The sequence below is a fragment of the Crocodylus siamensis genome, chromosome 3, assembly GCF_052110815.1.
Source record: "Crocodylus siamensis isolate JL-2025a chromosome 3, ASM5211081v1, whole genome shotgun sequence".
In the NCBI taxonomy this organism is placed as follows: Eukaryota; Metazoa; Chordata; order Crocodylia; family Crocodylidae; genus Crocodylus; species Crocodylus siamensis.
The window spans coordinates 132,219,231-132,243,705 of record NC_143397.1 but is presented as its reverse complement, the minus strand read 5'-3'; the positions used below and the strand labels follow the sequence as shown (position 1 = coordinate 132,243,705).

The window sequence follows — 24,475 nt, the reverse complement described above, 5'->3', positions numbered from 1 at the left end:
CAGACCCCATTTGAGAATACCTTAAGACTTGCCCATAACTTCAGTCCCATCTGTGTGTAAAACTCCTAAGTAGAATGTCCTGTTGCCTTTAACTCAAGTTGCCTCACTCAGGGTGGGTACAGAATAGCAGCATCAGCACGTTTGCTCTGTATAGTCAAGTGATGTTTTACATGGTGGCTGTTCTTATTTGTACTGGGCTAGTGAGTACCTATAACTCTGCAGTGAAGATGCACCCTTTCTAGACACAACTGAAATATGAAGGTGGTAATTAGTTAATAACTGATATTAATAAATATACGACACAAAGAGATGCTTGTCCCTGGGCTGCTGCTGGTACACTCTGAGGCTGAGCAGCTTCAATAACTTGTGACATAACAACAGCACTTCACACATACAGTATAAGTATATACAATGGCTTTCATCCGAAGACCTCAACACTTCGCAAAGGCGGGGAAATATCATCCCACAACCTCCCTCCCTTTACATATAGGAAAGCTAAGATCTGTCTTCCACAGGGTTCTGGTACCGATTTAACAGAATTGGTGCAGGAACCAAAGTAGTTAAAAATCCATGCAGCGTTCTACCCTAGGCATTCCTAAATCAGTTTAGACTACCTAGCTTTCAGTTACTATTTCAGCTTAAGACACTCCAATTGACTGAAGGATGTCCACATTCAATGATCACACTGATTCAAACCAGCACAGTTTAAATGGTACTTAAATTGTGCACCAACAAGATCTGCAGCACAGAAAGGCTTTTTGACTTGCCAAGTCCCCTGATGCATTTTCCAGACTACTAGAGGTGAAATAGCCATTGACAATGGCAAATAATTACGTTCAATGATTTCATTGTAACAAGTGTCTCAATTTCTCCTGCTTTTTGTTTTTACTAAGGTTTAGAAACAGCAGGGCAGGGTAAAACTTTCACCAAGTGAAAGTTACAATAGTGAAAGTTAGGATTTGGCAATCTGTCCTCATGGCTAAAACTAAGTCATCTAGATCTTCAGTGGCTACAGAACTGTTGGTTCTTTTGTAAATGCTCAGGAGATTTTTTCTTCCTCTCTAGACAAATGATTCTCATAATGTGGCCTCCTGGGCTGCATTATCCTTTCAAGTGTGCCCTGGGGTGCCACTCAATGTTAGTACTGGTAGGTGTGCAAAAATGATTCACAACATAAACCCCAACATTTCAAGTAGGAAGTCATAGTGTCAAAAACATGCTAACCTGTTGTGGCCTCCCTGAGCCCTTTTGCAATAGAATAATTGCTCTGTTACTTTTATGTAGTCAAAAAAGAGTAAAAACTAAGAGCTGGCACTTCCCAAGGGGTGCCTTGAGTCAAATGAGGGGTGTCTTTAGTTTAAAAAGGCTGAAAAGCACTGCTCTATACCGTATTCATGAGGGCTGGAATTTTGTGGCCTGACTTACGTGCCGATGTGAAATTTCAATTGGAATAATGCCAGACTTAACAGACCTGCTCTAACTGCCTTTTTACAGGAAACTTATGCTCTTGGAAAGTGCCACACTGGTAACCGTAGAAGCAGAAGTACTTCATCACAGATACAGCACTCAGTCACTTTGACTGAAAACTAGCATAACTGGTATGGAAGGACCATCTGTCTGGGTAAGGAACAGATCAGGCTTTGTGCTTTTCCAGGGCAGGAACTCAGCATGCTGCAGTTTCATCATCTGAGATGTTGCATGACTTTGACTCCTATTTAAATCAGCAAATGTGAAGGTTATGGTGTGCCACAGAGGAGCTACTCAGCATCTTTCAGGGTCAGTCCCTCAGTCCTCAGATTCTCTGCTAAGGAAATCATCATTTACTAGTGTCATTTGTGGCCAGTGGGGTCTTGTGTTATGGATACACAAGCCCTGGGAATCCAATCCCAATCTCAATTATTCCAGCATAGTGGGGCTAGGAAATGAGCAGGTTATAAGTATGTAATTAAAGAAGGCATGTGCAAATGCAGCTTACTTCATTTTATCAGTACATTTGTCATAAGATTGTCACAGTACCAGACATGTCATACGCATCAGCGAAACTTCAGCTCTAACCACAGAAGAAAATGTACTTACTCAGCTTGGGGAAAACCCCTCATGTTTACTTGTGCTGTCAACTGGCCTTTTAAAGCAGTGTGATCTACTTGGATACAGACCTCTAAACTTAATGTGCTTCATTGTTCTATATGAATCTGTGCTTCCAGGTTGTTATATACTCATTTAAATTCTGTCACTAAACTTTTAAGGAAAAGCATATGAAAATCACATTATATTGCTTATTTTGTTTTTGTTCATATTTTATTCTTTTTGTGATTTTTTGTTACATAATATTTTACTTATATGCTCATCACTCTGATGCTTACGCAATTCTTTATAAACACCATTATTATGTCATATAATCTTACATATTACATTAAATGATATTTTTTCCTGTAGTTAGGATTTTTTTCATTTAGCAAGACAGGCCATTCTAGGGTAGATCTGTATTCAAAACCCTAACTAGTATGAGATTTTTATTTAGGTAACAAAACAATTCTAGATTTCAAGCAAAAATTTCAAATGCATCTAGATAGCTTAGGATCCTAAATTGTATATTCAACAATATCTAAGTGACTTAGGAAACTAAGTCACAATTTAATTCAATAGGCACTTTAGAAAATTTTACTTTTACAAGTCCATTAAAGTACCCAGCACTGCATTTTAAGGGCACTTTGAGTGGCTCAGACATTGCTGCCAAAGCTGCATTGAGCTCCGAGTACCACTGCCAGCATCAGCATGGTATTTACTGGCCATGCTCCAGCGGCAGGTGGTGCACGATACATGTTGGTTTATGCTGAATGAGAATTCTGGGATAAAAATATGAGTTCCCTGGAGAATGAACTTCTGTTTTGCTTCCTTCCTCCATCTTACTCTGTTCACCTAACTCTACAAACAGAATCACACCTGTTCTGGATACCTTGCCTACTTTCCCAGGCACTCAAAGGCTAAATTCCTCTACCTGACTGATACAGGAATCCAGAGTAAATGGTAAAGAGATGACATGTTCAGAAGTTGACTCCAGTTGAGCGGCTTTGCTATCAGCCCCAGATTTGCTTGATCTGGCACTGCTATCTAATCTAATTTTATTTATTTATATATTCATATCCACATAACTGTTGGTCTCCTTATGTGCCATACTCGCATACTCACTGTAAACTACCCAGTAGTTTATTCTCCAGCTATTCTGCTGACACATCTTAGATATCTGATTGTTAGGTACTCAGTCAATTTATTTTACTCATTTCTTGAGACCTCACCACACACTGCATGCTCCTAGTACTCTCTGTGACAAAGGAATTTAACATGCAAAACATATGTACTTTATGCTTACTCTTGTGATCCTGCCTAACCCCCCCCCAAGTAATTTCTGCACATTATTTTAGAACACTTTTAAAAATATGTATTCCTAAACAGGATGCATCACTACAGTTTCGTTAAATTTCCCTTTGTTCTCTACACTTACATTAGTCACATTTCGATAAAGCATTTAGCTAAACAGTGTTAACCTTCTTGCCTAGGAACAGAAATTACACATACACAGGTATAAACGATCAGAAACTGGTTGTAATCTGTAACACAACAGAAGTTCAGTGCACATAAACCGCTTTCAAAATGGCTGAAACCAGTTTAAGATAAACTTGGATAGATGTAATATCAGACTTAACTGATTTAGGTTGAATTGATTTATTGAACTTCTGTCCCAGATCTGCTCCAGCTTCAAGTTAACTTACAGTCCCCCAGAATCCCAGGGTACTTTGCATTGCACCTTCCCTGCAAACCCCCCACCCCTTGTAGGTGGATGTGGCCCAAGCTGTCTACTCCAGCTAAGCAGGGAGGCATGGTCTAGTGTCATCCCCCCTGTCCTTTGCCTTTTGGCCTGGGCCACTGCAGGTATATGGCTGCATTTCCAGAATCAACAATCAATGTCTGTTTACTTGCTTATCAGTTCAATATATGCAACTTAGACTAACCTGTAAAAATCGAATTGATTCAGCCTTGGGCTTTTTGACTGTCTGTGCTTAGCCCTTATGTTCAGAACCAATTTGGTTCAATTAAAAAAATCATAGTTTTCAGTGTCCAATTCATTTGTGAGATTAATTGTTCATTCTGGACTCGATACTGCTCACCCCCCCCCCCCCAAAAAAATTAAAAAATCGATGGCCAAATTTCTGTTGTCTGGAATGGGAAAAGGCTCTCTGGGTACTATTTTGTAGCTTTCAAACAACATTAAATACTTAAAAGATGATTCATCTACCAATGGGCTTTGTATGCTTAAAGGAACAATACAGATTAGAATTTAGAAAAAAATCAGCTAAATCCTGAAGCCCTTAAGATTTCAAAGGGAGACTTGTCTGTGAGTGTACAAAATAAGGACTTTGGATGATAAGCCCAAATTGGATTTGACCTTGCTGAATATGATTTTCACAGACATTTCCACTCAGACCAGTTCTAAAAATAGATATTATTGCTTATTTGCAATACACCTACAGTATATCTTATAGCTTATAGCATAACAATGAAAAAACACATAATAACCTTGCTGCAGATGAAACTTTAATAGTATAATTACTTACGTTTCAAAATGTTCCTCTGTTCCAATTCTTCAGCAGTTGGTCTCTGGCTCAGTCGTCTGCGAAAAAAGTCCAGGATCAGTTTTTGGACCATATCACATCATCCTCTGTTCAATGAATTCATGAGTCACTTTGTAGCAAAGCAGGTTGAGAGCAAGGTAGTGACATTGTAGCATTATATATGCAGTATGTCTGCACTGTGTGTGATAATGCAGAGTACTTTACTTTTGCAGTTTCCTCAGGAAAACCAGAATGTATTGTGTCATGTTAAGCATGACCCTCTCACGGCCACCCAAGTCAAATCTGCTGAAAGTCAGGCTATGCAGATGCCTTCACTTCATTTCCTTCCTCCTATGCCAGTTTCCTGACTTTCACAAGTATGACAAGTACAGATTTACAGACAAGTACCTCCTCACTGACCTCCCGCTTGCTATGCAAACCTCCTCACTGAACCCAACTTGTCCAGAATCTGGACACAAAGGCAGCCTATAGAAACAATGAGGACTGGTTAGACTGTGAAGACTGCAGAACAACAGCAGCTCTTCTTCTTTTCCTCCACCCTAATTTCCCCCCTTAATAGCATTATTGCATTTTATAATGACAAATTAACATAAATTGAAACCCTTGCTAGTCAACCTGGACATAATACAGTTGCAAGAAACAAAATCCAATTACAAGGGGATGGACTGAGATCAGAATAAATCAGAATACCTGGCATATAAAGCTAGAGACAGTAGCACAAAGGGCATTAGAAAAACAAAGAAAACAAGATGACATCAAAACTGTTTAGCAGGCTCCTTCTCTCATCAAAGTCAATGGGAGTTTTGTCATTAATTTCAATTGGATCAGTGACAGACCTTTCATCATCATCATCATTCAAAAATGGTTGCTCAGAGCTGTTCTGAACACTGGGCTTGATTCTATGCCGCATACCATCCACTCACAATACATTCATTTACAAAAAGGAAGTTGATGATTCCTATCAAAATAATTGGGAACTGTGACTGCCTGGGACATTCCAGGATCAGGGCTATTGCCTAGAAAAGTTTAAGAAATGATTTGGGGCTTGCCCAGAGGGGAAGTGCAAAGGGTTCTTTAAGCAGTCTTCATACAAATCTGTGATCCTGTGCCAGTGCAATCAAAGTCAAGTCAAAGGCCTACCTAAGCCTAATGGTCCATTGGGGTTTTGTGCACAATGCACACCAGCTTCTGTAGCCAGTGGCAGACAAGTATCATATTCAGCTCCTATTGACACCCTAGGTCAAATGACCAGATACCCATTTATAGCTGCATTGCCTGGACATAACCTTTGGCATAAGCCCAGAATGAGGCAATCTGGAAACATAGCAGGACACCTTAACTACTCAGGCCCAGGAGTACATTAGAGCAGCTTGAGGCCTGTTCCAATTTGTTTTGGCTGCCTGTGGGCTAAGAAGTCATCACAGAAGCTGAGATAGAAGGAACCTCCACTAGCCACCCCTGCTGTGCCAGAAGTATGGAGAGAGAAATGTCAAGGGTGCCACAATGTCTGTACACATTTGCTGGGGTGAAAATCCTATGGTCAGATGCAGTGTCCATAAAGCCAGAGTAACACTGGGGCACCAAAAAGTAACCCTCAGATAGCAGATACTTAGGACCATTAGTTTTGTCTATTTGCCACAAGAGACTGGACAATTCATTGGAAGAGGTGATGAAAAGGAGAGAAATGCATTCTTAATTCAGAATGACTTAAGGTTTGTAAAATAATCAATGAATGGAAAGTGCTTATTCAAGTCCCACTATTTTTTAATGTTCCTGAGACAGGATAGCTGTCACAAACAGTAGTATAACTAGGCTGGGATGACAGGGGCAACTGCCCTGGGTGCTGATGCAGATGAGAGGGTGAAAATATCAGCTTTTGCCACAGCTGAAGTTGTTGCTACCCCTGGGTGCAGCAGCTACCGTGGGCATCCTGCCACATTCTTATATTACTGGTCATAAATGGGGTAATCACCTGAATATTATGAAGTAATTAAAACTTTCATTTCTAGTGGTGTGTAGGAATCTGAGAGAAAACCATCATACAGTTCACCTCTGTCCTGTGTAGCTCTAGTGATTGAATTATATGTTTTTCATCACAATAAAGCAAAAACAGAAAGCCATCTGACATTATGGAAAAGATGTTCCTGTAAAGATCCTCCCCTTCTGTACCAAAAGAAAATGATTTAAAGAGACCAACTGGCACATCCATAGTTTTCAGACATGAAAATAAGTTAACAGAGGACATTTTTCAAATATAGTGCCAAAGACTGAATTTCCTAGTAGATACTCAGGTTTTTCCTAGTAAAAATTTGTCCATATGAGGGGATTTACATTGAAGAAAGGTTCTTTGATGTAGCTACTTCATATTAATTATCAGAGGGTGCATCTAAATGTGCAATTAATGCAAAGCAATAAACTCCAGTACTTATTGCCCCAGAGTTTATTGCTCCCAGGTGTGCTTTTTGCAGGTGCACCTGGAACTGCAGCACACTGAGTTAGGTGGAAGCAGCCCCAGCTGGCAGGGGGCCCTGGGGAACAATTTGCCAGCCTGGGGGCCAGCCTGCCACCCTGGGGCTACTCCCTTCTGGCTCAATGTGCTGTGTAGCTGCCTGGGGCAAGAAGGTACTCCCATGCCTGGTTAGAGGGGAGGCAGCCCCCTGCACTGATGCACCCTTATGTCCCAGTCAGCCACAACAGCATCTACATGTGTGATGCTGCCTGCTGCAGAGTTTATTACTTTACTCCAGCCTAATAGCTGTGCACATGTAGACACCGAGACATATACTGTTGGGTTAATCAGTCAACTTTGCAGTAAATGTCTTGTGTAGACGTGCCCAGGAAGTAGCTTTGGGAAAACAAACAGCCAACATGTACTTCACTACAAGTGAGTGCTGCCACACAAGGTGGGGATTACCTCTGAAGTATGCACTGAGCATTATAAGCAAATATCTGACACTTCTTTGGCGCAGGCACACTACCTTATAGCAGTGGTCTCCAAACTTTTTTGATCGCACACCCCGATCAGTAAAAAATTTTTGAGCATGCACCCCCAATATATGTATATTTATTTATAAATTTTATACATGTACTACTGTAATAATATATTATGTACATTATAAAATAGAAATTAAAAAAGGATGAGATAAAGATGAATAAACAATATTTTTAAAATATATATATTTTTAATTTTATTCATTAATGGTACAAAAAACCTTTTTGCTCTCACTAAAAAAAATATTATTTAGTTTTTACCTTGTAATGTGGCTGACGAAGAGCTCGTACTAGGAGTAGGAGAAGTGTCAGCTCTGCCATTTTCTTGCTGTTTGCTTGTGCTCGCATTATTAGTATTATCTTCAATCCACGGTTTCTTTGCTGGAATCTTTTTAAGCCACTTGTCCATTTTGTGAGGGTTAGTTTAGTTAAAACTAGACAATATAATTCATAAATCCACTTAACTGGGCACACATAAACTGCAATACGTTGCAATATGCTGAAAGTGAACGAATGCTTCTTCCCTCAGGATACCTTGCATACTGTACGTGACACGTGACAGTCCGACATATGGACTGAGTGAGGGCACCAGTGTCAATCTGTATATTAAATATTAGTAAAGCTTAATTTCTTTCCTATTTTTTTAGATAAAAAATAATTAAAAATACAAGTTCTAATATTTTCTTCGCGCACCCCAATGGATCGTCTTGCACAGCCCCTGGGGTACATGCACCCCACTTTGGAGACCACTGCCTTATAGGATTGTATCCATAGAGCATGGTGGTTTATCTGTTGGAAGCAAGCTAGATATTACCATGTTCTACTTCTCCCTGTCAAACTTTATGGATCCCATGATTCCTCTCTCACTGCCTCTTTTCAGATAACAGGAACCATTTTTGATATTTTAACAACCTGGAGTTAAATTTGATATAATTTAACAAAAATATGACTTTGTAGACCTAAAAGTGTAACTCATACAACCAGAGTGAGAGCAAACACAGAAAATTTGGAACATTGGGAACAGTACAAATGGAGAGATTTATCTTGAAAGCTGGAGAGAGGAAAGGCTCACAGCCTTTCTAACCAGCCTTTCCACTTTGGGGCTCCTTGGGAAGCTTGGGGGTTTCGTTAATATGGCTACAATGCGGTGTTTGTGTCAGAGAGGCTGAAGGAGCCATTTACTTTCTCAGGTTGGAAGAGGTTGAAGCAGGGGGTTTCTTAGGCAAATGCCGACTCCAAATAGGTTGACTACTCCAGTTGCTCTGGAAGTAGGGCTGGTGAACCTTCTGGCTGACCACACACTGCAGGAAGATTTTGGGAGAGGACATAAGAGGTAAATGGTGGCTCTGACGGAGTATGTTCCCCAACAATGCTTGTCTGTACATTGTCTCCAAGAGCTGCTGTTGCTGCCGTATCTCTGGGTCCACTGGTCTGCTCTGTCACAGTGAGGCTCTCTAGCTGTTTTCTGTCAGCTCTCAGGCCCAATCTAACTTTTCCACCAGTTTGCTCAACCCACAGTGCCTTGTTCCTTTGTCATGTGTTCCTCTTCTTTTTCCTATCTCTTTTTCTTTTCTTGCCTCAGAGATGCCCTCCATGTCTGATCTACCCTTTTGTGTTTCTCAGAGGTCTTTCAGTGCTTTCTGAACATCTCTCCTTCAGTTGTCTTTTTAACTCTCATGTTCACCAGGTGCTGGGTGGTGGTTAATGCCAATTTCTTTGAGAATGCTGTAGGTATGGAACATGTGAGACAAGAAAAATAAGAAGTTTTTGTTCATTGCTTAGTTTCCCCGGTAACAAAAACAATATTTTTCTTCACCCTTTCAAAAGATTCTTCCCATTCTTGGGAAATTCTCTTGTTTTTTGGGATCACAATGCATGGAAGTAGAAGGCAGTGTAGATTTGTACCTTACAGACTAAGCAAAGTGTGTGTGTGTCCATGTGGCAGAAGGCCACCTCTGTTTCTCCCCAAAAACTCTCCTGTGACAATTTGGTTAGGATGGGCCCAGCAGAGGATACACCCCTTATCCTATCTCTTTAGGTAACCTGAGCTGGATGCATTCCTGGGGGAGGGGGGAAACCTGCTTCCTCTGCCTACCTGACTGGTGTCACATGCCCGGCTGAGGGGCTTGGACTCCCTGGGGAGCTAGGAACTGCCAGTCTGCCCAGCAACTAGTGATGCATTTCAAATTGGTTGGCTGACAGCCAACAGGTGTTGGCCTCCATTGGACCAGGTAAATGAGGTCATAAGGGCTATATAAGTTAAGGACTCCCCAGGAGGAGGGGGCAGCAGCCATGAGGAAGACTCAGAGAGAGAGAAGAGCTGGACCATCTGAAACTTGCTCTCTTTCTCAGAACTCACGATCAAGGAACTTCCTGCCTCCAGAGGGAATCTCCGCCTGCCTCTGGATGATACTTGTGAGTAAGCTACCTGAGTCTAACTAGATATATAGCATGCAGTAACTCAGATGCATGATCAAAGGCTACCTAGCCATGCCAGTTTGCTCTATGGGATTTCTCTGATACTGCTGTGCCCTGTATCCTATTCCAACCCTACCCCTTGTAACCAATAAAGTTCTCCTTTGTACCTAGTATGGGTGACTTATTATGACTATAGCTTTTGTGGGCTGAAACTCGCTTCATAGAGGCTCCCCCTCAGGGATTGTGTACCAGACTGCTGCTATATTTAATTTAATGTTAGGGAGGCTAGAGTGGGTCTCGATTATGACTTGGGGTCCCTTTGGTTTGGCTGACCACTACTTGTGCTTCTGACTGAGGGAAGCATCCCAAGTTCTTGAAGAGAATCAAGTACCCTTGAGGGCTACTGGGCCTGTGTTTCCCAGGGTGTGCAGAGCCAGAATCAAGCCCATCCCTGGGTGGTGGCAGTGTTACCCCCAGGCTAGCAGGTGTGCTCCAGGAAGGAGGTCGGCCAGACGTAAGGCGCCCCCAGGGAGGCACACAGAGCCTAGAAGCTGGTTGGGTGCAGTGAGCTGGGTGGCTCAATGCATGAGCACCCCCTACTGGCCTGTCACAGTGCATATATGTGTGCGTGTGTGTGTGTGTGTAGCACAAGCTTTTGTGGGCTGAAACTCGCTTCATAGAGGCTCCCCCTCAGGGATTGTGTACCAGACTGCTGCTATATTTAATTTAATGTTAGGGAGGCTAAATAGGGCCTTCAAGGGGCTAGTAGCCATGAGGCCAGGTATCTTATTAAACAGAATAATAAGGGCAGGGCAGGCACAGGGGAGGGAGTTGTGGTGAAGCCAGGATAATGATGAACTGTATTTCTGCAGATTGTCCTAATGTTGAAGCATGTGCCCCGATGCAAGTGATGAAAGGCAAACAAATAAATGGCTTATTTGTGAAGGCCAAGGGGAATCCAATAAAGTGAGCATTGCTGTCATTTACTAGAATGCTACCCACTAACATTTTTCCTGGCTGGAAAGATAGAGCAAATAGGTAGCTACCTATTTAAACTAGGAAAGCAGCAGTCCCACTTCGCAATGTTAGAGCCTTCCTAAAGCACTCTCTGTATCTAAAACTCTGTTTCATCTCCCTTGCAGACTTATTCTAAGTTTGCTGTGCCATTAATACTGTTCTGCAGTGAGATTCAGACATTTAAGGGGGGCAAGAAAGGGTTGTACCTTAATTTATGCTTTCCATTGTGTTGTCTGTGCCTGCTTTTTATGTTCCTACAGTGTAAAAATGGTGCTGATAAAAAGGATTTACCATTAAAAAAGCTTAGGATTTACATTTGTATAAAAATTCCTTGTTACAATATTTCTGAAAAACACCTTAATGAGGTTTTTACTTAAAAGAAAATGACTCGTAGGATTTGTATTAATGACAAACTTGCAAACAAATTGATTTTCTGAATTAGTTTCCTGCATGATCAAAACAAAGCATGCATTTTGTTACTGAACTATACCAAGAGCTGGGGGCTGTTAACACATTTCTACAGCAGGCTATTCTTTTTTTAATATGCTTCCTTTGGGAGATGGCATGCTGGGTGAATGAAGGCTCTGGGGGCCAGTGTCAGGATAGGAGGTAAGCCAGATAAGAAGCCAGCAGCTACTGGGTCGTAATATTAAGTATGCAGTCGGGGGGGGGGGGGGGGGGAGTCATAAATTGGCATGCACAAGATGGTGGGGGAAAGTACTAGGAAACAGAGGGGGGCATTTATGCTGACTGCAGTCATCATCTTTTTACCATGGCATGGGGTTGTAACCCACAGGGATCGCAAACACAACTAAAAAAGGTACTTGCTGACATCACTTAATATGGTGGTGTCCAGCATCAGGAATATAAACAACTGCCAGTTGGATATCTCAGCACACAAGACATGCCAGTTATAATAAAGGTAAATGCAGTGATGCTTACCACTCTCCTTTGCAGTGCTGCTGGCTGGCAGAGTGTTCTCAGGAATGGAAGGCTGGCTGGAAATTGGGATGGGGACTTCAGGTTGATTTGTGTGGGGTCTTGACTGTCCTTCCATGAAATGAAAGGCTCCTGTCTATCTGGTGTATCCTCTTGGGAAGAAGTAATCGATCCTACTCTTCTTGGTGTCCTCTGTTCACTTGGTTGTGTCCAAGAAAATGCAGGTTCCTACTGGTGTCTTATACTAAAATCCTGCCTAGCTCTTCAGAACAGAGGTAGGTGGGTGAAGTGCTGTTGGACAGTGTTTTTGTCTTTAAGACTTTCAAAAGTCACCATTCAGTTCTGGAGCTTTATGCGGCACTGCATAGTGTCCTCCTCATAGCCCCATGAGGCAGTTGGCTTGGCAGTGCCTCAAAATGTAGGTTCTTCACCAGGACTCAAGGACTTTGTGCATCTTTGATGCCTCCCAGAAAACAAGAAAGCCCAGAACCTCAGGACAGGTCCATGTTGAAGTATGACAACTAGACTTGGAACAGGACTTCGTGGAAAAATGTATTAAGTGCTTGCTATGGACACTGACTTAGAGTGTGTGACAACAAAGAGAGAGAACCTGCCTGTGTGCCAGCATTTAAACAGAAAGCTGACATCTGGTTACCCATGGGTGCCTATACATGAGCTGGGAGGCTGCTCTGACATGCTGTAATACCAATCCACCAGAAGAGGCTTAATTAATCAAGTCTGCTGGAGCGTGGTAATTTACTACACTCCAGCCAGCCTCCACATCTCGTTTATCCACGTCCCCATGCTTCAAAATGGCAGTGGGGGTGCTTTAACTAAAGCTTGTTGGACAAGCTTTAGATAAAATGCCTCCACTGCCAGTTTAGATGAGATGCTCTGGGCACTTCAATTAGACCAAGACCTCTTGGAGCTGCTCCTATAAAAGTGCCACTCCCTCCCCCTCCACTCCCAGAGCACATGTAAAAATGCCCCGTGATTCCCGAGAAGTTGAAGCATTGTTAAAAAAAAATGACCATGTGGGGCAGGGTGCAAAGCTGCATGGGAAAGTGCCTGGAGGACCACTGGATAAATTGGAGCAGAGATGCACTAGTGCATACGATTATGATGTAACTTGTGTCAATATAAAATGACTCAGGAGTAAAAGCTCCTTAGCAATACATCTGTTATATTGATGCAATTAGTTTTCATATAGTAAGACAAGACCTAGGGAAACAGGTAACACTGATTTAAGCACTTCAGCAGTTGTCCTTAATAAAAATGTTCCCTCTCAGTCAGCTGACATTAAAGCCAGAAGAGCTACCTTAATTTACACCAGCTTTATTTCCTGACAGGACACTGAGAAAATTCTAAAATGAGCCCAAAGCACTATGTGAGCTGTTCTGTAGCTTAGCTGACTTTACCCTAAAATGGTAACTAAAATAAAGTTGGTAAAGCATTGTCTTCCAAGAGCTTTTTTCTGTCCAATGAGATGTACAGGGGATTAGAAAAGAGATAGGGAAGGGAAGAACAATGAGCTCTCGGGTTCCCATGCACAAGCCGAAGTCAAGAAAGAATCACCTTTTCTTCTCATGACACCGCATCTAGCTAAGTGCATTTGTGTGGCTTGGCAGTTCAGTTATTGACCAAGTGGCACACCAAACTTGAGGGTCTGACTTTTCCTGCTGAGAATCAGTCATTTCCAATCAGGATACTATACTATACTATACTATACTATACTATATGGTATCATTATAATTAGGCTTGGTAGAATTCAATTTTTGTGTTTTGATAATTTCAATGTTTAAGTATTTATTTTTATTTATTTTTATTGATTTAAATGAAATTAACAACATAAAAATCTTCCACCCCTGGGATGGCAAAAAACAAACAAACCCCCAAGAAAACACCAAAACTTTTATCCTTTCTAACTGGAGTCTTTCTCTCCAAGTACCAGTCTCACCAGCTGGCTGCTTCATCTCTTTTTACAGTATCTCTCTAGTTTTTTTGCAGTTGAGTTGTCTCACTCAGGAATCAGGAACTGCCTGCTGCTGCTTTGCATGCTTTCCTCCACAGGTGCTGCTTCTGGTCTGGCTCAAATAATCTCTCCTCTCCCCTGTGCCTCCCCCACAACCTCTGAGGTTTGGGTTGGGGTTTAAGTAGCCTGTTCTCTCCGTCCAACCCACTTTCTGGCACCTGTGACATATGCTTTTATTGCTATGAATCTGTTTGTGTGTCAGCACTTGTAAATTCAATCCTTTCCCTATTCATAAATTTTTAAATGTTGGGTTTCACCATTACTTACCCAGAGTACTGCCTGTCCTCTCAAGTTCTCAACTTGTTCAAACACACACTAACAAATCATTCCTTCTAAGATTTCTCTGGCTGGTATGCAGTTATTGCTGTGCTATATTTCTGTCTCTATAAATTAACAAAGCAGAGGATTGAAGATTTTTTGTGGTATCTTTTATCAGACCAACTGCATAGCTGGGAGAACTGCTCGGCAAAATTTTGGGCAACAAGTGCCCTTTCTCAGGACATTATTGATCATATCATACATTTCCTGGACTATCCCAGGTAAAACAACCATCTCCAAAGCAAAGGAGTAATTTTTAAAATGACGACAAAGCATCATAGGAAAGTAGGGCTGGAAGGAACCTCACAGCCCCCCTGGCAGGCATTCAGCCATGGGGTCACAGGTCCAAGGGGATGGATGGATAGTGGATGGATAGTGTGACAGATTTCAGCAAGTCACAGCTAGGCAGCAGCCCCCACTGCCAGGCTGCTGCAGTGGGTAGAAGGTGCAGGGACCACTCCAGGTTAGGGCTGTGTCAGCAGTCATGAGGGGTAGTGTCCCCAGGTACCGGCTGGCTGGGCAAGTAGCTCTGAGCTGCTTACCAGGGCAGGTTTTCATATTGCTGGGGCCAGCACAGGTCCTGGCTCCAGTCTCTAGATCCTCCTGGATCCTTGGCAGGGTCAGTTTGCCCCAAGTGGCACAACTTGCCCCACAACAAAATGCATGTTCAGATACGTGCACTGTGGCAAAAATCACCAGCACAAATTTGTGCCACCTTACTTGAGCTGCTGCAAGCACATGTGCATGTATGTGTGAATGCGCCTAATGGAGTTATTCTGAATTTATACCAAATCAGTTAGAACTGAATTTGACCCATAGTCTTTTTTCCTGCTTGCATTTTTACATTAAGGAGATCTGTATGGCAACAGGATTCTTTTTTCCTCAGGGAAAGTTCTGCCTTACCTACAGGTTGTATAGCTGCATTTAATTACATATGAGCTGAATTTGGCCCATGAAGTCATAATCCTCTCTTTGTTGCATCATAACCATATCCACAGCAAACAAATGTAATGTTGCAAAGAGGATTACTACTTTGAATGAGGAATTAGCAGCAGGAATTGATAATCTCCAAATAAAAAAGGTCCTATATCCAGAAAAAACCCGTTAATTTATTAAAAACAAAACAAGCACACAAAAAGCACTTTGCAGAGGGAGATATAAAACATCACACATTGAACAGGTAGTGTTTTAAACAGAATTTTCCCTTCCATTAGCTCTCTATATTTTCCTTGAATTTTCTTAAGCTCAGTCTAATGCCCATTGACATTTTTTCTATCAATGGTACTTCAGTAGCCTACACCTCATATATGTACAACCTCCTGGCACCCTCTTCCCCCCATCTTTGCCAACTGCATTGAGGCAATGTGGTAAAGACATGAAAAACTACCAAAATAAAAGCCTGCTTTATTATCTCAATCCAAGTGCAGTCATTGCTGGGGGACTGCTAATCTTTTCATAAGGAACATTTCCTAATAAGAATTGATGTTAAGCAAGAAGGGGAGAAGGAACAAAGAGAACAAGCCCAGCTCCTGGCTGAACTAGTAAAAAGAGTCATTATCTCTTGATACTGCAGGACATCTCACCCCTCGCAGCTCACTGGGACTCTGCTGGCAAATTATACTCCCAAGCAGGACATTTCAAATGGCAATGCTAGTAAAAATTGCAAATTGTTTTTTATTTGCTCTCTAAAATAATGATGCACTGAGCAAATAACTGTCTTTTGAGCTTTTCATTAGAGTGAACAGCTTATTTGGCTGATACGCAGAGTCTGAATGGAGTTGTTATTACAAATTGTTCTGTATGCAAGAGCTAGAAAGTATCTGTGGACGTGTTTGCAGTTGCCCACCATTTCATGTTACATATGGGAGTCCTAGATTTTCTGCTATGATTCTACTGGCATGGTAATCTGACCGTCATGCACAGAGTTGCCAGAAATGAAATATCAATCCCTGCAATTTGATTCTCCTGCTACAAGGCAGTGCTCTAATGTCTGCTATGTGGATAGTTCTGTGTGGCAGAGGGGTTCCACTAGTTGCTCAGTTCCAGGGACCTGGCTGCACATTGGCCTGGGGGAGGTAGCAAACAAAATGACCACAGCACAGACCAAACCCAAAAATACACCATACAACTGACAATTGAAGCCCATGGCAGACCTAGCAGGAGGTCAGTGGGCTGGCAGAGATGGATGCCAGTACTACTTTTATGCTTGACATTATCTATTATTGCAAGGTTTGAAACTTTACAGGCACCGCCATTCACCAAAGGAATAAAAAATAAAAAATCCCCTGCCCCTTCCTCATCTCAGCACACAAAGATCACAGGCATGGGTGGATCTAGGATTTTGAAAAAGGGGGTGCAGATGATGTGGCACATTATCACATATAATACACCACACATTTTCCTTCAGTTAAGGAGAAACTAGAAAATATACTAGTATGCTACAGAACTAGCACTATATTAGTCAAGTTATGATCAAAGCAAAAACAGATATAACTATTGGAATGTGCATCAATTTGCTAGATTATATATAAATTTAAAAAGCCCAGCAAACTGGCAAAAAATAGTCAAAATAGTCAAAAGATAGTGTGTCATTAGTCCTATAGTCATTATAATTAAGCATATGCCTCTTATTTGGAGTCATAACACAACAGCTATCCTTTTTGTGCATCTTGACAGTGCCTCCAATACTTCACTGTCAGCCACTGTAACACTTGAGTTAAGGTTTTGGCTAACAGACAGCTAAATGGCTAACAGAGCTAAACTGCAGAAGAAAGGATAATTTGAATAGTGGAACCTTAAAAAGGATCATTAAAGGCCATTAACACCTATGGAGTAGACAGAGATTAGCAGGAATAAAGGAGATAACAATGAGCCATAAAGTCAGTTGACTCTGTCAGCAATGCCTAAATAGAAATGTTGCTGTTCCTCTCAGGCTGTTGCTTTTAAAGTTTGGGTGGAACAAGAATCCAAGGGGAGGGTATATGTTCCACTGCACCTTCCCTGGATCTGCCCCTGGGCATAGGCATAGATTGACTTTGCCGCAATGCAAGGCAGGAGTTAGTTTTATTTATATCAGAATATAAGCAAGCAGAATGTGTGACACACTCAAACATCTCTTCTTAGACTTTCTGGATTTGTTTGGTAGCAAAATCTGGAGTATTTAATTGGAACATTATTTAGCCATCCAGAGAGTTAAGGATTGTGTGTGTGTGGGGGGGGGGGAGGGGGGGGGAGAGAAGGGACAAAGTGGGAAGAACGAGAGAGTGAGAGAGCATGTGCACGAAAATTCAACAAAACAATCAATCACACTAAACACAGGGATGGCATTTTTGGCTGGCGGCTTATACTCAAGTTATTTAGTTATTTTCAGGGCCTATGTTATAATGATATGATTAGTTTCTTAAAATATTTTTTCTTAATAAAAAGTACAGTACTAAGACCTATATACTGTTGGGCTAAAAAATTCATTCATGAAATATGTGTTTCCATGTATTAGTAATACCACCACCAGGTTTTCCCACAGTATATTTTAACATTAGCATTAGATATTTTAATATTTAATGCCAATAACAATGGGCAAAGATGGGAAGAAAGGACAAGAAAAGCAAAGTGGGGGATACAGGGCTGACACAACATGAGATAATGTCGCCTGATCAATAGATCCTCGTTGGTTTCTTTTGCTCTCTTTCCCTGACTTTCTGTATCCATCTGCCATCTCTTATACTTAGACTGGAAATTCTATAGGATGGGACCAGCTTCTTGCTTTGTGTTTGTACAGCACCTAGCACAATGGCATGCTGGACCAGGTCCATGACTGAGTCTCATAGGCGCTTTCAAAATTACAAATATGTTGGAAGGAAGAGACAGGAGAAAGGGAAAAGAATTCAGTAGTGGCTCCCAGGGCTTACTGAGACCTGGCCAGAACCTTTCATTGGTGCAGAGAAAATGATGTCTGCATGTGACATTAAATGATGTAATACAGCCCTCATTTAAACAAACAAAACAGTGTAAAAATGCTGATCTAAAATCTGAATTAATAGATTTTAAAAAACCCCTTTTCTAATAGAGAATCCCTTTTTGCTTTTGAGTTAACCCTTTGACTATTATACCTCTAATACATAGCTTATTTATCCCAAGGCTCTGACAGCCACCCAATTTCCTTGGCCCGGGAAGCTGAATAGGATTACCCCTGGAGCCAGTTCATGCTACACCTTCAAAAGCTGGAGAAATCATTGATGAACAATGCCTAACTCTGCTAACACCCTACCCTTTGTAGGCCCAATGGGCAAGAAAATCCAGAATCTTTCCACATATTATGATCACCAGCACCTTAATTAAGAAAGTATGCAGGATAATTACTTAAAACAACAGTGTACTACTACCCTCCAATCCATAACCATGCCATATTAGACTAGGATCTCCTCCTTGTGGGGTTGATATTTAATCAAGATAGCTATAAACAGGGAGACACAAGCAGAAAGTGTCTAGCTGCATTAGAAAAAGGAAATGTTGAAGATCTGGCTGGCAGATTAAAGAATATGGGCCTTTTTTGGATCATTGATCCAATCCTAATACAAAAGTACCTGCTCTTGGAGGCAACATAACATCCTGAATGCTTACACCTACAGTTTATAATTCATCACATCATTTCCTACTAATGTAGTATATTAAAAGTCTCCATTATGAGGCCAATTGTTACAGCAGGTATTATAACTGTGGATTTAAAGTGCACTTAACATAAGGACAAACTTAAGTTTATAAAGCCTAATTTCCAGGGTAATCATGGACTCATGAGCAGTTCCTGTGGCTAGGTACAGACATCCAGTTTCAACTGGGAGAACTGTTGTTCTTTTGGCAGAAACCAATATATAGACCAGAGATTTTCAACATTTTTCAGATCCAGGGCACCCCTTGGAAAACGCCAGCTTTTAATTTTTACTCATTTTTTAACTAGAGGTAAATAATGGAACAATTCTTCTGTTGGAAAGAACTCAGAAATTCCACAAGGAATTTAAAAGCTGATGGCTGGGAGTGAGGCTCTGCGAAAGTCTTTTTGACCTGGCTTCTGTCTCCTGTCTCGCTGCCCAGCCATGTGGACAGGGAAGTGATTTACAAGACAATGGCTGAGACTGGGGTTCAGGGATCCAAGCCTTGTTCCCACTTGCTGGCTTTTAAATTGCCACCTCATTGCAGAGGAGAGCCGGGAGCTGGCTTGGGAAGACTTCCTCTGAGCTCTGCTCCTGGCTTTTAAATTGTTGACCTACTGCTCAGCTGGGTGGTGAGGTGGCAAAGGGAAGATAGCAGGTTTGTGGAGCTGGGTTGGCGAAAGCCATCATAAGCCCATATATCCCAACCCTGGCAGTTTTTAAATCACCACGTCTGCCACTCAGTTGATTGATGGGGGCACATGGGGAAGCCGAAGGGGCTGAGAACTGGGCATGTGGAGGCCTCTCCCAGGCCGGCTACCTGCTCTTGCCAGCTTTCCCATGCTGCCCAGCTGATTTGGACATGTGTTGAGTGAGGCAGACTGCTGGTCAAGGGCAGCCAGGGTTGGGAGCCTTGCCAATGCAGCAAAAGACCCACACCTTGCCCCACACTGCTCCGGGTCAGCCAGCAGCAGCACCAAAGAGTCAGGCTGCCATGGTCCTGCTACAGTGGCTCCTGGACTCTTGCTGCAGTGGCTGAACACCCCGTTCCCCACCTCCCCCAGAGCAGGGCAAGGAGAGGGGGCTATTCTCTTCACCAGGAGACAGCGTGAGAGAACCAAGAGGGTTCCCACCGTGGGAGAATGCCCTCCCCCCTGTCAAGTACATGCCAGAATGCCTGCCCTGCTGTCAAAAGCTTGTCTGTTAAGCTCTCCAGCCATGGGGCTGGAGGAGCATCTGTGTAGTCCAGTTTATTTTTCTACTGGAAGAAATTTCTTTCAGTTGAAATTAATGTCTGTATGCAACCCATGTGCCAGCTTGCTAAGCACCTGATCCTTGTTAGTTCACTTTAATTTGTTTGTTTTTCCATATCTTTAGATGTGGTCTAATGCTTATTCTTTTCACCACATGCTATAGCATGTTTCTACTAATTAACTTAGTAATAATGATTTATAATTTCCCAAATCAAGATCTTTAGCTTAAGAAGCATATTTTAATCTCTAGATATGTTTTAAGCTGTTCACACATATTCTAGTATACTGAGATGCTAGCATGCCCCTTAGCTATGTATTCCTAGAAAATGAATAGTTTTGATTATTCTGTGTGTATGCAAATGAAACACATTTTTATTTACCTCAGACTGACTCCCATGGCAGCTTGTGTCTTTCAAAAAGAATATGTAATATTGCAAACCTTTTATCACTTTTTAACATAGAGAGCAGTTTTCTTGAAACCGATGCAGACCTCCCAAAGACATTTGATTTCGTTAAATATGTAATGTAAAGGCCCAAGTGATCTTTAAATTTTTACATATAGCAATCCGCATGTGAAATTATCAGGCTGATCTGCAAACAGTGACAGTTGTGCACAGAAACCAGATTGTTATGTGGTGTCTAGCAAAGCAACTTGCTTTTACAAATGTAGCAGCTATGCCCAGGGGTGAGGCGTAGGGGGTGCACGCAGGTGCACATGCATCCCCTACAAAAAGGCACCGCCAACACTGTCGGCAGTGCCTGTGGGCAGTCGCCACTTGCCACCCAGGTGCTGACACCACTGGCAGCGTCTGCGGGCAGTCAGTGATCCCTGCTGGCTGCTGCTGCCAGTGATCACCAACCCCTGGTCGGCATTTGCCACCCCCTCTCCCCGCCACCAACAGTGCAGGCGGCATTTGCGGGAGCTCCCACTTATCGCCGCCACACTCCCACCACTGCCGTGCCCCCCAGCCACCAGGAGCACATGTTGTTCATGGCTATGCCCATAAATGTGCTCAGGTACATTCAAAAGGTGGCTTGAGGTAGAATGAAAATCGGCCTTATGTCTGACTGCTTTATGGGAGTCTTCTGTCTTAATCTACTGTTCATCAATTGTCAAATAGGCCAGACTACAGTGAACAAAAAGAGAATCCATAGTGACAAAGGGAGGTTAAATGCCTTGCCCAAGAAGCAGTTTCTCCATTTTACAGTCAACAACTGATAAAATGAAATGTATTCCTGTCAGTCTGCTTCCCTTAACTATTTGGGCTGCTATCTGATTTGTTTCCTTCACAGAGTTTACAAGGTCATCCAACCTGAACAACTATTATTGTTGTGATTAACTTCCTACAATCAGCAGACTCAAAATGTGAAGACTGATGATCAGATTTATCAAGGTGGAAATGTATGAGCTGGTTCCCAGTGGAGCATTAAGTAGCAAAAGAAAAAACAAACTATTTTCTTCTTTTAGAGTTTGCACATTAACATTTTAAACAGCTTTCCTTGTTTTAGCTCCCAACTATTTCACAATTTTTAATATTAAAATATGTCCTTTTTTTTAGCCAAAATAGAAAACTGTCTGGATTCTATGTGGTTATCCTATTTTTGGAGTTATATAAATTCTATTTTTATTATTGACAAAGGTTGTTTTATAATTTCTATCTCACTCATACATTATATAGATATTATAATAAAAATGTGTGTGTGTGTATATATAAATAATATTATATAAAATATAAAGAGGTATATATATTATTTCTTATATGTAGTCTACTATGTAAGGCCCTATCGAGTCTTATATATATAAGAATTATAGCTATATATGTATATGATTATACATAGTATAAGAACTATTAATTTATGCACACATGATTTTATATATATAAGAATTATTTAACCCAACAGTGAAATGCAGCTGTTCAGCAAATACACCAAAGCCATGTGACAATTTAAGCTAGGAAATGAAAGCTACTATATTCCACTGAATTTAAAGAAGGAAGTAAAGCCAAAATTCATTATTTTTTCTTGTGTTAACAATCTGATCTAGAGATTAATGGGCAAATATGGAGGATCATAGGGTGGGGATGAGGGGATTGTGGAATTTGCAATCCAGTTACATAAACTGATTTGGATTCCATGGGGAAAGGACTGGAGAAACACACACCAGAATGGATATGTAGAGTGACAGCAGATAGCAAGGGTCTGGGTGGTTACAGGATTAATAGAGATGTTCACTGATTAATAGCACCTCTATCTGAAATACAGATCTTTAAAGTAATGTAAAGTAAATCACTTTCCATTTACCGAGTGACCACATGGATACTTCCTGGGAGATTTCTGTCTACTTTCAATTTGCATCTGTCTATAATTCAGGTAAGAGCATCAGCAGACACCTCTCTTCATTCAAAATAACAAAAATAAACAATTTTGGCATATTTAGAAGCTGGAGATCCAATGGTAGCTATTTCCTTTTGGGCAGAATGCAGTCATCTTATATGTATCTACTACATGGAGGCACAATTCTTCTCTCACATACAGGGCACAACATCCGTTGGACCAGAGTAGGCAGGGGCAGATCCAGGGGGAATGTACTGGTACAGTTTCACCTTACCTTTGATTCCTGCTTCACCCAAAGTTTAAAACCAACTGCTTGGCAGTGGCAGCAGTGTTTCTAGTCAGGCAGTGCTGAGGGAGTCAATTGACTAGATGGCTCATAATAATCTACCTGATCCCTACTAAACTCTTCATGCCACAGGTATTAATGACCCTCTCTTTTTTTAATGGTCTTGAAGTTCCACCAATCAAGCTATTCTTTGTTCTGCAATTCTGCTATGGTAATGAAGTACCTAATTTGTGAAATAGGTGCTTCATTACAGAAACAAATATAACTTTATTGGAATGAGTTAAAACAAGCCCTGCAGACAGTTTTAACTCATTTCAATAAAGTTATAGTTGTTTTTGCTGCAATACAGCCCTAAGCCTCTGAAATATTAGTAAAGCTACCACAGTAGTTTATTTTTAACTGGCAAAAAATGGGTGTTGTTTCAATTGTGATGAACCACACCATCTGCATCCCTGTTTTCAGAATTAGATCCTCCTGTGGAGGCAGGTACCTAAGAAACCCCATTTGGGGCATATTGGCTTCTTTATTCTTTTAAAAAAGTCTGGTCCTAAGTGCATTGCTCAAGGTCTCACACAGTCTGTGGAAGATTCAGGAACTTAATGCAGATTTCTCCATAGCTCAGCATTTTAACTACAAGGCTGTCCCTTTCAGTGGGACAAGACTGATTGCTCAACTGCAATTTGCAATCTTCAGGGCTCTCTCTTACCACCTCCTCTGGGATGACAGGGCAATTTACATAAATAGCCCTGGGGTCCTCTGAAACATAGGGCTTTCTTCATTCAATTGAACTAGGAAAAAAGAATGTCGTTCAACTTAGACACTATCATCATTAAAACCAGGCCCAGTTTATTTTTGCCACACAAAAATCAAACATCTCTTTCTGCTGGACCTCTGTCTTCTTCCCTTCTAAGCCAGGATTTGCATGAGCTTGTGGCCACAATCTTATTTTCTGTGTGACATATCTACACAGTTCAACATGTGAAGAGACAGTCTGTAACACTGTTGCCATTGTGAAGGAGCTGTGGCTTTGGGCTCTCTTTCCTTCTGTTAATCAGAGCTAATGACACAAGTTACAACTGCAGACCAAAGAATTAGAAGATCTTTGAGTAAAGCCTAATTTTACTGTCTGTCCATTTCTTCCTGAACCAGGACTATCCAATTGCTGGTTTGCAGGCCATGTCCAGCCCCTGAGGGGTTAATCTGAAATCCCCAGGCCTGGATGCCTCTCCCCCATTCACAGGCAACTAGCGGGGGGGGCTCAGAGGGCATTCTTCCCCCCCAGATCAACCCCCAACTCAGCATCACTCAGGACGGGGCAGGTTTTTTGCTGTGTGGGCTGGTGGTGTGTTGTGGGGGGAGCACTAAGCCATGGCACAGAAGTATAGGAGTGGATATGGGGCTTTTGGCCCACCCACAAATTGTGCCCCCCCAGACTCAGGAGGCACCAGTCACCCCTGTCCCCATTGCTCTCCTACTAGTGCCTTTGGAGTCTCCTCTGGCTCTCCATCCCTCCTCCAGCTTCCACTTTGTGTCTCTGTGCCTGGGGGTAAGGCAAGGTGCGGCAGCTAACTGGGTTGAGGTTGGGGGAAGACCACGCAGTGCAGAGCAGC

General features: G+C 41.8%; 1 protein-coding gene across 5 annotated transcripts in view; it reads right to left on the bottom strand.

Annotated features, from left to right (window-relative positions):
• PHACTR1 (phosphatase and actin regulator 1) overlaps positions 1–24,475 on the bottom strand; it is a 470,686-nt gene that overhangs the window by 21,699 nt on the left and 424,512 nt on the right. For all 5 annotated transcript variants that reach the window (XM_090039210.1, XM_090039212.1, XM_090039208.1 and 2 more), the window contains one exon: positions 4,614–4,669. In XM_090039210.1, the coding sequence (XP_089895336.1) occupies positions 4,614–4,669 (56 nt within the window). The remainder of the gene's footprint in view (positions 1–4,613; positions 4,670–24,475) is intronic.